This window comes from Platichthys flesus, chromosome 11, assembly GCF_949316205.1.
Source record: "Platichthys flesus chromosome 11, fPlaFle2.1, whole genome shotgun sequence".
In the NCBI taxonomy this organism is placed as follows: Eukaryota; Metazoa; Chordata; class Actinopteri; order Pleuronectiformes; family Pleuronectidae; genus Platichthys; species Platichthys flesus.
Window position 1 is genome coordinate 22,879,262 of NC_084955.1, and position 12,021 is coordinate 22,891,282.

Here is a 12,021-nt window from a genome sequence, read left to right on the forward strand (position 1 = left end):
CTTCAACTTGTTTTCCTACTAAGACACATCGGTCACAAGTGTGTTTTAATATTTAATCACTATTTATAAGTTTTGGAGACCAGCCTCCAGTCATGTGTTGTTTTTGTTCCTGGTAAATACTTAAATCTTACAACTGTGTAAGATTAGTTCTTTAGTCTTTTAATCCCTATTTAAAAACTGCTAAAAAGAAGACAGTAAAGGGAAGTGTTTATATATACACCACAATACACAGTAATATGGCTGGGTGATAAAATCATAACGATAATTATTTTTGATATAATTGTCAAAATGTATAACACAATATTCCAAATAAATAATAATAACATTATATATGGATAAGGTCAATATTGTGTTTTGTGCACATACATGTTATTTTAGATGTTTTTAGGGGCAAGAATCAGACTTTAATCTTGAAATAAACAATAAACATATTAATTATGATTGATGCATGATTTCATTTGTGCCTATAGCCAGTTGCATATTGTCCTCAGTTCCTGTCACTTTGTGTAGCTGTGTGTTGACAGGATCACTCAGGTTGAATGCAAATAACCCCACGTGTCCCACTTTGAGAGGATTCTCTCTGCTGAGGTCAAAGTGACACAGTCAGGATCCAGTTAACTGAAGTTTCCAGCTTCCTGCCGACTTGACACAGGCTCTTGAAATGAACCCTGAAAAGAGCCGGCCTGAGGCGACAGTGATCCAGGGGAAGCTCGGGCGTCTGGGACAGACTCTGGTTACTTCACTCGCTCTGATCTCTGTCTTATAAAACACGTATTAGCTGAAAAGTGGGATTTGTCTAAGCAGCACAAAGACTCAGTCACTGTGTCAGAACATGTTCAGAACCCCTTCAACCTGTTTTACCCCAAAGAGACATGTGAAGTGTTTGCGAAATACAATTGTACAATATGATAAATGCTCTCTAAAGGTCTGTGTGATACTCAGTGTGATTCTCTACTATTTGTATCTGCAACCTCTCCTGCAAACCAGCACCAGTCTCAGTGTGTTCCTGGTGTGTGAGGGTACAGTACCTCCTCCTGGTCCAACATGTAGAACTGATTTCCAGGGGTCACACGGATACGGGGGTTCCAGCGGTCCTGGGGCGGACGCTCTTGCGAGGGTCGCTCGTAGATGGGTCGCTCTTGCAAGGGGCGGTTGTAGGAGGGACGGTCGAAGGAAGGGCGGTCGTAGACGGGGCGGTCGAAGGAAGGGCGGTCGAAGGAGGGACGGTCGTAGGAGGGAGCGTGGAAGGAGTGGGGAGGCTGGGAGCGATGATGGTGATGATGATAGGAGGGGGGGACGGCACACCTTGCATCTGGACAGGGGGGGGGGGGGTGCAGGGGGGAAGGAGAGGGGAGGAAAGAAAAGGTCAGTTAGGATCAGCAGTGGGAGGGCAGTGATGCTGGGACACGTCCGTCCTCATCACATCAGTGTCAGGTGTCATTACAGTGTGTGTGTGATTGGGTCGGCCGGGAAGAGGTCATCACACAATACTTAGAAAGAGACTGTGCAGGCCGAGAGCAGAGGACACTAGAAAGAACACGCAAATGTGGATGATTAAATAAAAATAATTAACAATTATAATGTCTTTTATAGAACACGTGTCTTACAGAATGTCCAAAGTACCTTTACACGGAAGGAGGATAGGAAGTAACACTTTAAATTACATAAAACACACTTCAACCCCCCACTTCATTTAGCATTCATAAGAGGTATTCAGTTAAAAGTGATTTATAACAAATTATAATCACTATAAAGATATTGTACGCAGATGTAACTTATTGATAGTATTTCTGTGGACACCCACAATGCAGGCTGGTGCACAAATATCGTTAACAAACCCATAAAATGTCTTTATATCTCTGCAGCATTACGTTACAGTACTTTGGCGATATTATACCCGAGGGAAACTACATCAAGCTGGTATCAATCTTTTTTATTTAACTATGTGAGAAAGTGAATAAACACATCTCCCCAAATTCCCCAAAATTATGTTGAAGCAGTAAAAGTTGGAATGAATTCACCGACAGCTCCAATAATACCCTTTGCTTCTCACAAGTGAAATTAAAGACCACAGAATATGAGAAAAGAGACACAATCGGTTTTCAAACTGGGTCAAAAATGACAAGCAAACAAGAGTTGGACCCATTTAACTTTTTGTTGTCACCCACACCTACCAGCCTTAAAAATACCTCCAACATATTTCATGTTCGCTGATTGCCTGTGTTCCATTGGTCCAGAGGAAATGTCCTCGTTCCTCCCCTGCCCTTGTTTTCCTAAACTCCCCCCCCCCCGCAAACAAACAAGACCAAAAATAAAACACGAGAACATCAGGCAGCTCTCAGGACTAAAACCTGGGTCCTGAGCCAAATGAAAAGTGAAATTAGGATGACACAAAATGCACTAGCAACACACCTTCAACAATTACCTAAGGGCTTCGGCTCCCGGCGCATTAAATCTTCATTTATAAGAAGATGACACTTGATAGTGACTCAGCAAACACAGTGAAACTCTCCATCTCTGTAGCCACAGATAAAAAATGATAATAGTCTAATTGAAGAAGTCCTAGATCCAGCTCTCAGAACCCAAATCTAATCATCTGTTCCCTGGCCCCAGGCTGTCCCGTCCGCCACATCTATTCTGAGGCTCCCTGAGACGTCCTCCTGCTGACGGACACACAGAGGATCTGAACCCTCAGCTCTTCGGCGGAGGCACAAATTATCCTCGACATTATCCCCGGTTCCGAGGATCATACGAGAAGTTGCAGGGAGTAAAATGAAAATGATACCAGAGAGCTCTGTGCCTCGGTTAATTAAAGAACTTGATCAAACAGTGTTGGACACATTTCAGAGACAGATATTTGACTCGGTCTTAGGTTTGGATTGAACCCGTTTAAAGTTTGGTTTGTGGATCCGGGAAGTTTTCACTTTCTTTAACATTACATAACATTTCTCAGAGAGTAATTCACCGATCTTGATGACACAAATCCGGCTTATTTAGTGAACAGTGTTTGCAAATTGGGTGAAAGGTTGGGCCTTGGCCTCAGAAAGCATTGTACTCAGTGTTTTTGTCTCATTTCTATAGGTTTCAACACTTTTGCCTTGTTTCTCTCTCTCTCTCTCTCTCTCTCTCTCTCTCTCTCTCTCTCTCTCTCTCTCTCTCTCTCTCTCTCTCTCTCTCTCTCTCTCTCTCTCTCTCTCTCTTCACACACTCTCAGCCTGGATCTGTTGTTTTAACATCATCCTTACACGTCGTCTTCCTCCTTTTTAAGACTCCTTGTTTACTATCATTGTATAAAGCTTTAGGCGTTTTGTGTTTCTTCCCCGTGGAGCAAGAGGCAGCGGCAGCCGCTCTCCCATCACTCAGATGACCACTGAGCAGTTCACAGTTTTCATGTTTTTTTTTCGAGCGGCAGATACAAGAGCAAAGTTCCTGAGGCAGCTCTCTCACTTGATCCTGCCTGACACTGGAACTCAAACACTTTCTCCCCTTTTACAAATATGCCGGGGAACAATGAGCCACAATGCACTGAGTGAACGGGCTTATTCAATCCTACTTAAAAACACAAAACAGTGACAGCCTCTCCCTTTGAGGCAAATCAAGATTATACACGCTGGTCCGAGCACAGAGATTCAACCGCTAAACAACAACAGCTGATCTGACCCTGTCACCCCCTGGATGTATGCAGTGCAAGAAATCCAGGGGGTGAACAAATTAAGACAGACCTCTGCAGTGTGTGAGTCAGTTTCAGTAACATCCCTCGGGGGGGCTTGCACCTCCTGCACCAAGCAAAAAGCCACATTCACACTAACAACATCTGCAGGCTGTGCACACACACACACACACACACACACACTGTCGAGAGTAACAGTTGTTTATGCGAGCGAAACATACACACAAATGTTACACAAGGGAAGATCCAAGTTATGGCCTCGGGTTCACACCCCCCCCCCCGACAGTAGCGACTGACCCCTTTGCTTGATGTTTCCTGTGGAACATGTCTGACGGAGGAAACAGACCATGAAGGTGTCTGAGAGAAGCTCCACGCTGCGCTCCTGCAGAAAGAGTCACCTGCAGCCCACAATGCAACAGTGCAGCGTGTCACAACCCATTATTTTACTGCATCGCCGCCTCTCAGGCCCTCTGCTGCATGCGTCGGAGCGGGGGGGGGGGGGGGGGGGGGGGGGGAGCACAACAGACGATCATCTAATCGGGGACAAAACAACAACTCAAGTTGATTTTCTCAGGTTCGCGTTTGATCCACGAGTCGAGCTGATGAAATATAGATGAGCTCCTAAACCGCTGCAGCTAATTAGCATGGAGGATTTGAAGGAGCGGAGCGCGGACACTGGAAATGAAAACTGCCGGGTGACATAATGTTCCTGACGGGTGAGGTTTGAGTTCCTGCTCAAGGGCACGTCAATCAAACGCATGGCTGTCGTAATGGAATATAATTTGGGTCCCTTTGTGATGCTGGGCGGCCTCTTCAAACACTTCATAACCTTTTCATTCAGCCACAGAGTAAAAAAATAATATTTTGTAATATGAATAATTTAGTCAGACAGAAACTCGAGGCCATAAATATGGGCCACTGTGACGGGGCTGAATTAAAGGGTCACCATAGCCTCTGCTCAGCCTTCGTGTCTGAACACTTTCACACAATGCAAGCGCCATGAGGAGAAGAGAGTTTTGGATTTTGGATGATTTATTTTTACCCCATCTGAGTTCTCTTTCCCGTGGAACAGTTTTCTCTCAGGGCGTTTTGAAGTCGACACCAACAAGGACTTTTATTATCAATGAATCTGCAGGTTAATTTCCCAATTAACTGATTAGTCAGTTTAATTAAACATTTTTAGATGTTTGATCTGTGATGTTTCCTTCTGGGAGCGGCATCAGCCTGCATGCGCACAGTGGGACAGACGGACCGGTGGATGGATGGAGGCCAAAACCCCCAAATACTCAATTTATTATACGTTAAAATCCATCATATTTGAAAACTTCTGACAATTCGATTTAAACTTTAATGACTGCAACAGTGCCCTCATACTTCATCTTTTAATTGATTAACACCTTAGATTGTGTATAAAAATTGTATCTCCACTTCTTCCCACTAACCAGAAATTAGGCCAAAATATCCAGCACACAAACTCTGTCATCTTTCAAATCCATCGCTCGGTCAATCGTGAGTCTAAAACCAAAATGATCACAAATACGAGGACTTGAACATCAATCGTTGTGATCAGCACTACTTCAAGTGACAGAAACCGTCTTTGAGAAGATTTTCATTGACTCATCCATTAAGATCAAGGAGGCAGGGATGGCCTAGCTGCAACAAGCCACCAGGGGGTGATAGAGAACCTTCACTTCACTTCTAAGGATATTTCTTAGTTGCCGTTTCTGTCAATGTCGATTTCCACCCAGGTCTGGTGGGGCACGCAGGGATCACTATGTGGACGCTCTAGGTACAAAATATCACCCACTGGAATAAAACACAGACCCTCAGTTTAGTATGAAAGGAACCAAACGGTGCGTCTGACTGGAACGAGTACGCAACTCTCAGCGGACATGGAGAGTGGAAAGTAGAATCCACCATTCAGGGATCTGTCATGCAAACCCGTCTTTGATTAACCACATGTCGGGTCTGTATACTTCCTGGTAAAAATGAAAGTGATCCTCTGGGAGGAAACACAGACAGATCTCATTTGATGATTGAAATACGTTCTATAATCTAGGATAGAAAATCCCCCCCCAGAGTTAACTGTTGTAGAGCATTATGTGATATTATCGAGATTACCATGGGATGGATGTCTTCTGAAAAACTTTTTTCACAATAGATTAACAGCTGAAAAGAAACATGGTGAACAGGAGGAAGGTTTTAGCTTCTGTTAATATGCTGCGAGCTGTTTATCGGAAATCTTCAAAGGCTGCGTGGCAACATGTGTCCGCTGCAAAGGGAAACTGTGACAGAACTATCATTATTTCCCATGCTAGCACACATCCAAATCTATTTTATGAATCAGCGGGAACAGGCAGTAGTGCTGATCTCCTGCCGTCAATTGAAAGCCAAACTGTAAAAGCAGATATGACAGACGTTGAGTAATCGCACCGTGAACTTGTTGTTCGTTCCCACGAGCCGTCCGAGGGACACAGCTCCGAGTGGCACGCTCTCTCTCTTTCTCCTACAAGCCCTTGAGTCCAAACTTTGCAACTGTGCAGAGCAAAGTCATGATGTTGAGATATTCACTGGGGGATAAGCAGCGTGAGTCATCCGCAGCCCAATCTGCGCTGCTCTACTGTAGGCCTACCTCTCCACCCCCGAGGCTGCCTATTAAGGGCCTGTGAAGCGCGCTGGACAGAATTTCAATGAGCCGACTCATTCTTTCTGTCTGTGTGTTCATACGCACGGGGTGGACAGGCGCGGCTCCATGTTGCATGAATATACTGTAACGATTTGGCACGAGCAGAAATGCTGAGATGCTTCTTTTTCTAACCCCTCATCTTCCTCCACCTCGCTCCCGTCTTTCATTTGCTCTCCACAGCCTCTCTCCTCCCCTCTCTGTGGGCTCCTTTCCCTTTCTTTTTTTTCTGCCGTCCTTGGCAGTTTACAAAGAAGAGGGCCATGCACCAATCGGATGACTGGTCAGCCTTAGTCAACGTTGTCATTACTGGAGCCCGATAGGCCTAATGTTGATTTACACACATCACTGAGCTCCAAAACAGGGCTAAAAATAAAGCCTGCAAGAGCCCCGGGCCACCCAGGGCAGATAATGTACTCAGAGCATCTCACTTTCTAGGCAAGAAGGCCCCACACGGTGCACATGGCGTGACTGTAACCTCGGCTGCACCTGCATCACTCGGACACAGCTTCCAATGGATCCAATATTCCAGCAAATGTTTTACCAAGGATGAATATTTGGAAGTTGGTGAGAGTGGACGCAGTGCTGCACTTTGACAGGCTGCGGGTCAGAGTGGTGGACGTGTGCAGGACAGCAGGCTGCTGTCAGTGCTGAGTCAAGGGGGAGGTCAGATGTCAGCGTCGGGGTCACAGAGGCACAGAAGTGTCAGACTTTTTTTCGCAGAACAAGCACATTGGTCTTGTCCTCAATTTGCCATGCAGCACAATAAATATTAATAATAAACCGCATTCAGAAATCGGAGGCTTTACTTCATTAAAAAACGTAATTGCCGTAATTTATCTGCTTCGAAGCACAAAATTACCGAATATACAGTATCTGCGGGGGGTAGATAGGTTTATTGATCATTACCAATTACTCAAAGATTACCTCACATGGTGCCGAGACCTCTGGCTTTCAAAATCCAATATCAAGCCGTTGCAATTTGAGGTGTTGGCACAATCCCAGCGCCACGATCGGCTCCGAGACGAAGCAATCAACCAATTTGAGGGAAAGAAAGTGACAGAAACTGAGCTTTCTGCAGCGTTTTGCATCGGGACACTATACCTCCACTTTTTCTGATGGCACTTTACTTTAATTAGGCATCTCTGTTTTGAATTGAAACTTTATTTGTGCCAATTACAGACGCTGCCATCACTCAGGGGTACGTGGGGGAGTCGCCCGCTGTGTCAGACTCACGTAGGAGATCATTGCATCTGTGTTGCTGCAGTTACAGACGATTATTTGTTGTCATTGTGACGATCACAGAATAAAAGTTTAGAGATTGTTTTGTTCACATGTCGGAATGACACAAACACTTAGTTAAACACATCTGTTCGCTGTAGTTCACAATAAATCATCAACAATATCACATAGGAGGTTGTTTTCACCCCTGTCCATTTGTTTGTTGGTCGATTTGTTTGTTTATGAACACAAATACACAATAATTACTGTACAGATTATTATGAAACTTAGTGGAAGCATGCTGTATAAGTCCGGGGAGAACCCATTCAATTTTGGTGCGGATCCCCATCAGGAGGCGGAACTGGGAATGTTTTCATCACCTTCTTTAAACATTGTTATCTCGGCCTTTGTCAGATATTTTCACATATTTCTTAGATTATTGAACTGATTTCTGAATTTAAGGGGACGGATGGAAAAGACATATGTTCTAATGAGTCCCTAGTTGTATTGTTTGTTTGTTGGTTTCTACATGTTTTCAAAAGGGGACAGGTTTGGCCTTGACTGACATTCCACTGAGTAACATTCTACTTATAGGTTATTTATTTTTTTGTGTTCCCTTTTATTATCAAGTATTTGTATTTTATGTTTTCTCCTCCTTTTATATTGGAATGTACCATGTTTAACAATCAGGGGACTTATACAAGCTGTTAATGTCACAAACAGTCGGCGACGAGCGGAGTGACTGAACACAGGAACAGAACCACACTGTCGTTCCTCATCTTGTCCAGGCCCGAGGGCGGATGTGTCTCCACATCTTCTTCAACTGGGGAACAAACTGATGACTGGGAGCAACGAGGCAATTTAACGGTCAGCTTGTCCACAGGCACAACTGTGTAGTCCCGGACTATTGTGTTAATAATAAATAATGTGCACGTTGCCAGTCTTTATTTGTGCGTTTGTTAACTTCCAAGCCATGAAATCCAATGTGAGCTTCAGGATGCAGGTTAAATCTTCATTTGACCATTTAATACTAATCTTATCTGTGTTTTTATATAAGAAGTGGTCTCTGCACCTCACTCCTCACCATCTCTACGTTAGGTCACACGTGGCACTACACACTGAGGTGATGGCAAACCACGACTACATCAATGTGAGCGAGACTAGGACCAGATAATTTTATTGACATTTTGGCAAAAGAAACTGTATTAAAGCGTATCGGTGGTGTCACAGCTGATCTGCGTAAAAAGGTCAACATGGGAGCTGAAACCAATCTAAATTAGGATCATTGCATTCCTACGTTTTTTTAGCCTCATTGTTTTAAAAGCCTGTTAGGTTCCTTCTCATTAATGTTGTGTTGCTGTAGCCTTTTATTTGCTAAAAATAGAGTTAGTATCTTCATCTGGAGCGTCTAAAAAACACATATTTATTAGTATTTAGAGATGGAAACAGTCAGAGCTGTAAGGAGAGTGAAAACTGGACTCAATGCTAATATTGCTCCAGGTCAGATGTGTTTCTGGCAGCTAGTTGTTCACGTGTTTGCCATTACGACGTTAATGGTGAAAATCTATATTGAGGGTGAATCATTTTCAGGTTCTTGTGGCATCCTTCTCTCCTCCTGTGGAGATGCAGAAATGTCAGACTTCTGAAACACAGTCCCTGTTCACCGCAGCCGTGAAGCCTTCGGTGCATTGAGTGGACTTGTGGTAAACTCACCCTGCAACTCGTGGAAAATGTACATGTGTGTTAGCATGTAGACTCAAACTCAATCAGAAGCTTTGATCCCGTTTAAATTTCACTTACTACAGCGAATCCACTTCAGCCATGTAGGAGAGATGACAGATAAAAAGATGGGAGGATAAAAGTATGTGTGTGTGTGTGTGTGTGGCAAAGACCAAAAAGAGTGGGAGAGATGGAGAGTGGGAGAGAGAGAGAGAGAGAGAGAGAGTATCCTCACCTATCAGATCATTCACCCAGCCCTCACGCGGCGCGTCCCGGGTTCCCCATTGCTCTCCCCAAAGCGTCCACACGGCGTCACTGTTGCTGCGCCGCTATGCGCCTTGAATCCGCCCCCAACTCCACCACACAGGAAACAAGGTTACTGCCCAAGAGATGTCACTTCCGAAACACCCACTCCCGCTCGTTCGCTCGCGCTCGCTCCCTCACGCCCCCAGCCTATTGCCATGACAACCGAGAAAAGAATAGAATATAAGTGAGTGTTAAAGAGACGGAGAGATCAAGAGAGACAGGGAGAAAGAGGGATGGAGAGCGGGAGAGGGGAAGGACGGAGGGACAAGGGAGAGGGAAAAAAATCGGGGAGTGAAGAAGAGTAGAGCGACAGAATGGACAGAGAGAGAGAGGGAGAGAGAGGGAGGGAGAGGGAGAGGGGTGAATGAGTGGGCGGGGAGAGGATGGATGACAGGAGAGGATGAGAGATTGAGAGAGAGAGAGAGAGAGAGAGGAGGCATGTGGTGGGATGTGATCGTGGGGAAAGGGAAGAGGAGAGAGAGAGAGAGAGGTGCAGATGCTGTGGATGCCGTGAAGAAGAAGAGAGAGAACGAGAGGAATGGAGTGATGAGACACAGAGAGAGGGAAAGAGGGAAGGAAGGAAGGAAGGAAGGAAGGAAGGAAGGAAGGAAGGAAGGAAGGAAGGAAGGAAGGAAGGAGGGAAGGAGGGAGGGAGGACACTTTTTTGGGAATAGGGAGCCCACATCTTGTTCCCATAGCAACACAGCCATCCATGAAATACTGAATTGCACCTCCCTCTCTCTCTCTCTTACTCTCTGTTTCTCTCTCTCCATCCCTCCCCCTCTCCTCTTCCTCCTTCCATCTCTATAACTATATATACACACACACACACACGCACACACACTCTGCAACAACGTCAGACACATCGATAGGAACCACGTTCACCATGAATCTGTCCTCACACACACACACACACAGACACACAGACACACACACACACACACACAGACACACAGACACACACACACAACACACACAGTCAGGGCATCCGAGTCCGTCCTCGTACGATTCTCACATGCCGTGTGTAAGTTGAGAGAGTTTTTTTTCGGTGGCTGTGATCACTCCTCCTGTCCATACTGACTGTGTAATCCCTCCAACACAACCACACTGTACTACGGGGGGGTTACGACATGTGGTCCGACCCAAGGTCCAAAGGCGGAAGGGATATTACAAATTAAAGGTGCCGCACAAAAAATAATACGACCTGCTGCGCACACTTTGGGATTTTGTCGAGTTCACTCGGTGGCTTATTGGTTGTTCGCACAAACAGGAAGGGAAGTGGTGGGAGGGAGGGTTTGAAAGAAAAGAGATTGATTCAAGGATATACAAGTTCTCACCTCTGATTAGTCAATCGCTGCGTGAAATGGTTTTTTAATAATCTGATTGTCAGAGTCCAAATTTTCCAAAAATTGCCTCTGGAGACAAGGGGACAAGATCTGTAAAGTTCATCTGAGGACAAACCATGTCGGCACCTTTGTGCTGTTGTTATGTTAAGCCGTGTCAGGTTGTGTTTCCCAACAAGCTTCGTCTCTCTTTAGAAGACAGTGTTGTCTTTATGGTTACTTTGGGTTGAGGGAAAGCATTGCAGAAAAAGACCTGGTTGTGGTCAGGGCTAAAGGCTGCAGTATGCTACTCCGAATCCGTTACGGACGGACGGACTGACGGATCTGACGGACACGTTTTCACTTATGGTTCTGAAAAGCTGTCGGTGCTGAAAACAATTCACCGCCGAACAGTAGGTGGCGCAATGGAAGACGAGCTTAGAGAAGCCTACCTCATGAGTTCTATATATACAAAAGAAGTCCACGCTGTTTATTTACCTCCAACCGGCTTTTCTCACAAACAGTGAACTATGGCAACTAACAGACTAAGGCTGTTGATGGAGCTGGAGCTGCTTTACAAGAGGACTTGCTCGTAACGTATTTTATTGGACGAGAACAACAACAGAAGAGGAGATGGACGGAATGAAACAGGAAGTGTCCGGTCCGGAAATGTGAGATTACGGAAAATTACGTGTGCGGAAATTATGTCATTAGCGGACCAGTCACAGCGAAGGTCTATCCCTTGGGGTCTCCAAAATGCCGACTGATAGTCTGAGGTACCCGTTCCACAGCTGCAAAGCCATTCCAATGTGTCCGTCAAAAAAGGAGTAGCATATATCGGCCTTAGGTCTAGACTCAGGTTATTGCAAGAGAAAACACTTAAGCCGTTTTCAGACATGGACTCCAAACCAAGGTGCATGTCACTGATTACATTTGATGTGGTTAGTTTTAGTTTCACGTTGCATTTTAGGGCACAAACGTAAGTTTTGTGTACGACCTATGTGGGTTAATAAGGGGTTAAGGTTTGTATGTTGTTGTTACCATGAACGTTGGCTGCATCTACCTGACATTGACTGGTTTGTCGACAGGTGTAAGTGTTG

The 12,021-nt window shown here is 45.0% G+C and overlaps 1 protein-coding gene across 3 annotated transcripts in view; it reads right to left on the minus strand.

Moving 5' to 3' along the window:
• syngap1b (synaptic Ras GTPase activating protein 1b) overlaps positions 1–12,021 on the minus strand; it is a 118,567-nt gene that overhangs the window by 85,500 nt on the left and 21,046 nt on the right. For all 3 annotated transcript variants that reach the window (XM_062399349.1, XM_062399347.1, XM_062399348.1), the window contains exon 2: positions 1,029–1,312. In XM_062399349.1, the coding sequence (XP_062255333.1) occupies positions 1,029–1,312 (284 nt within the window). The remainder of the gene's footprint in view (positions 1–1,028; positions 1,313–12,021) is intronic.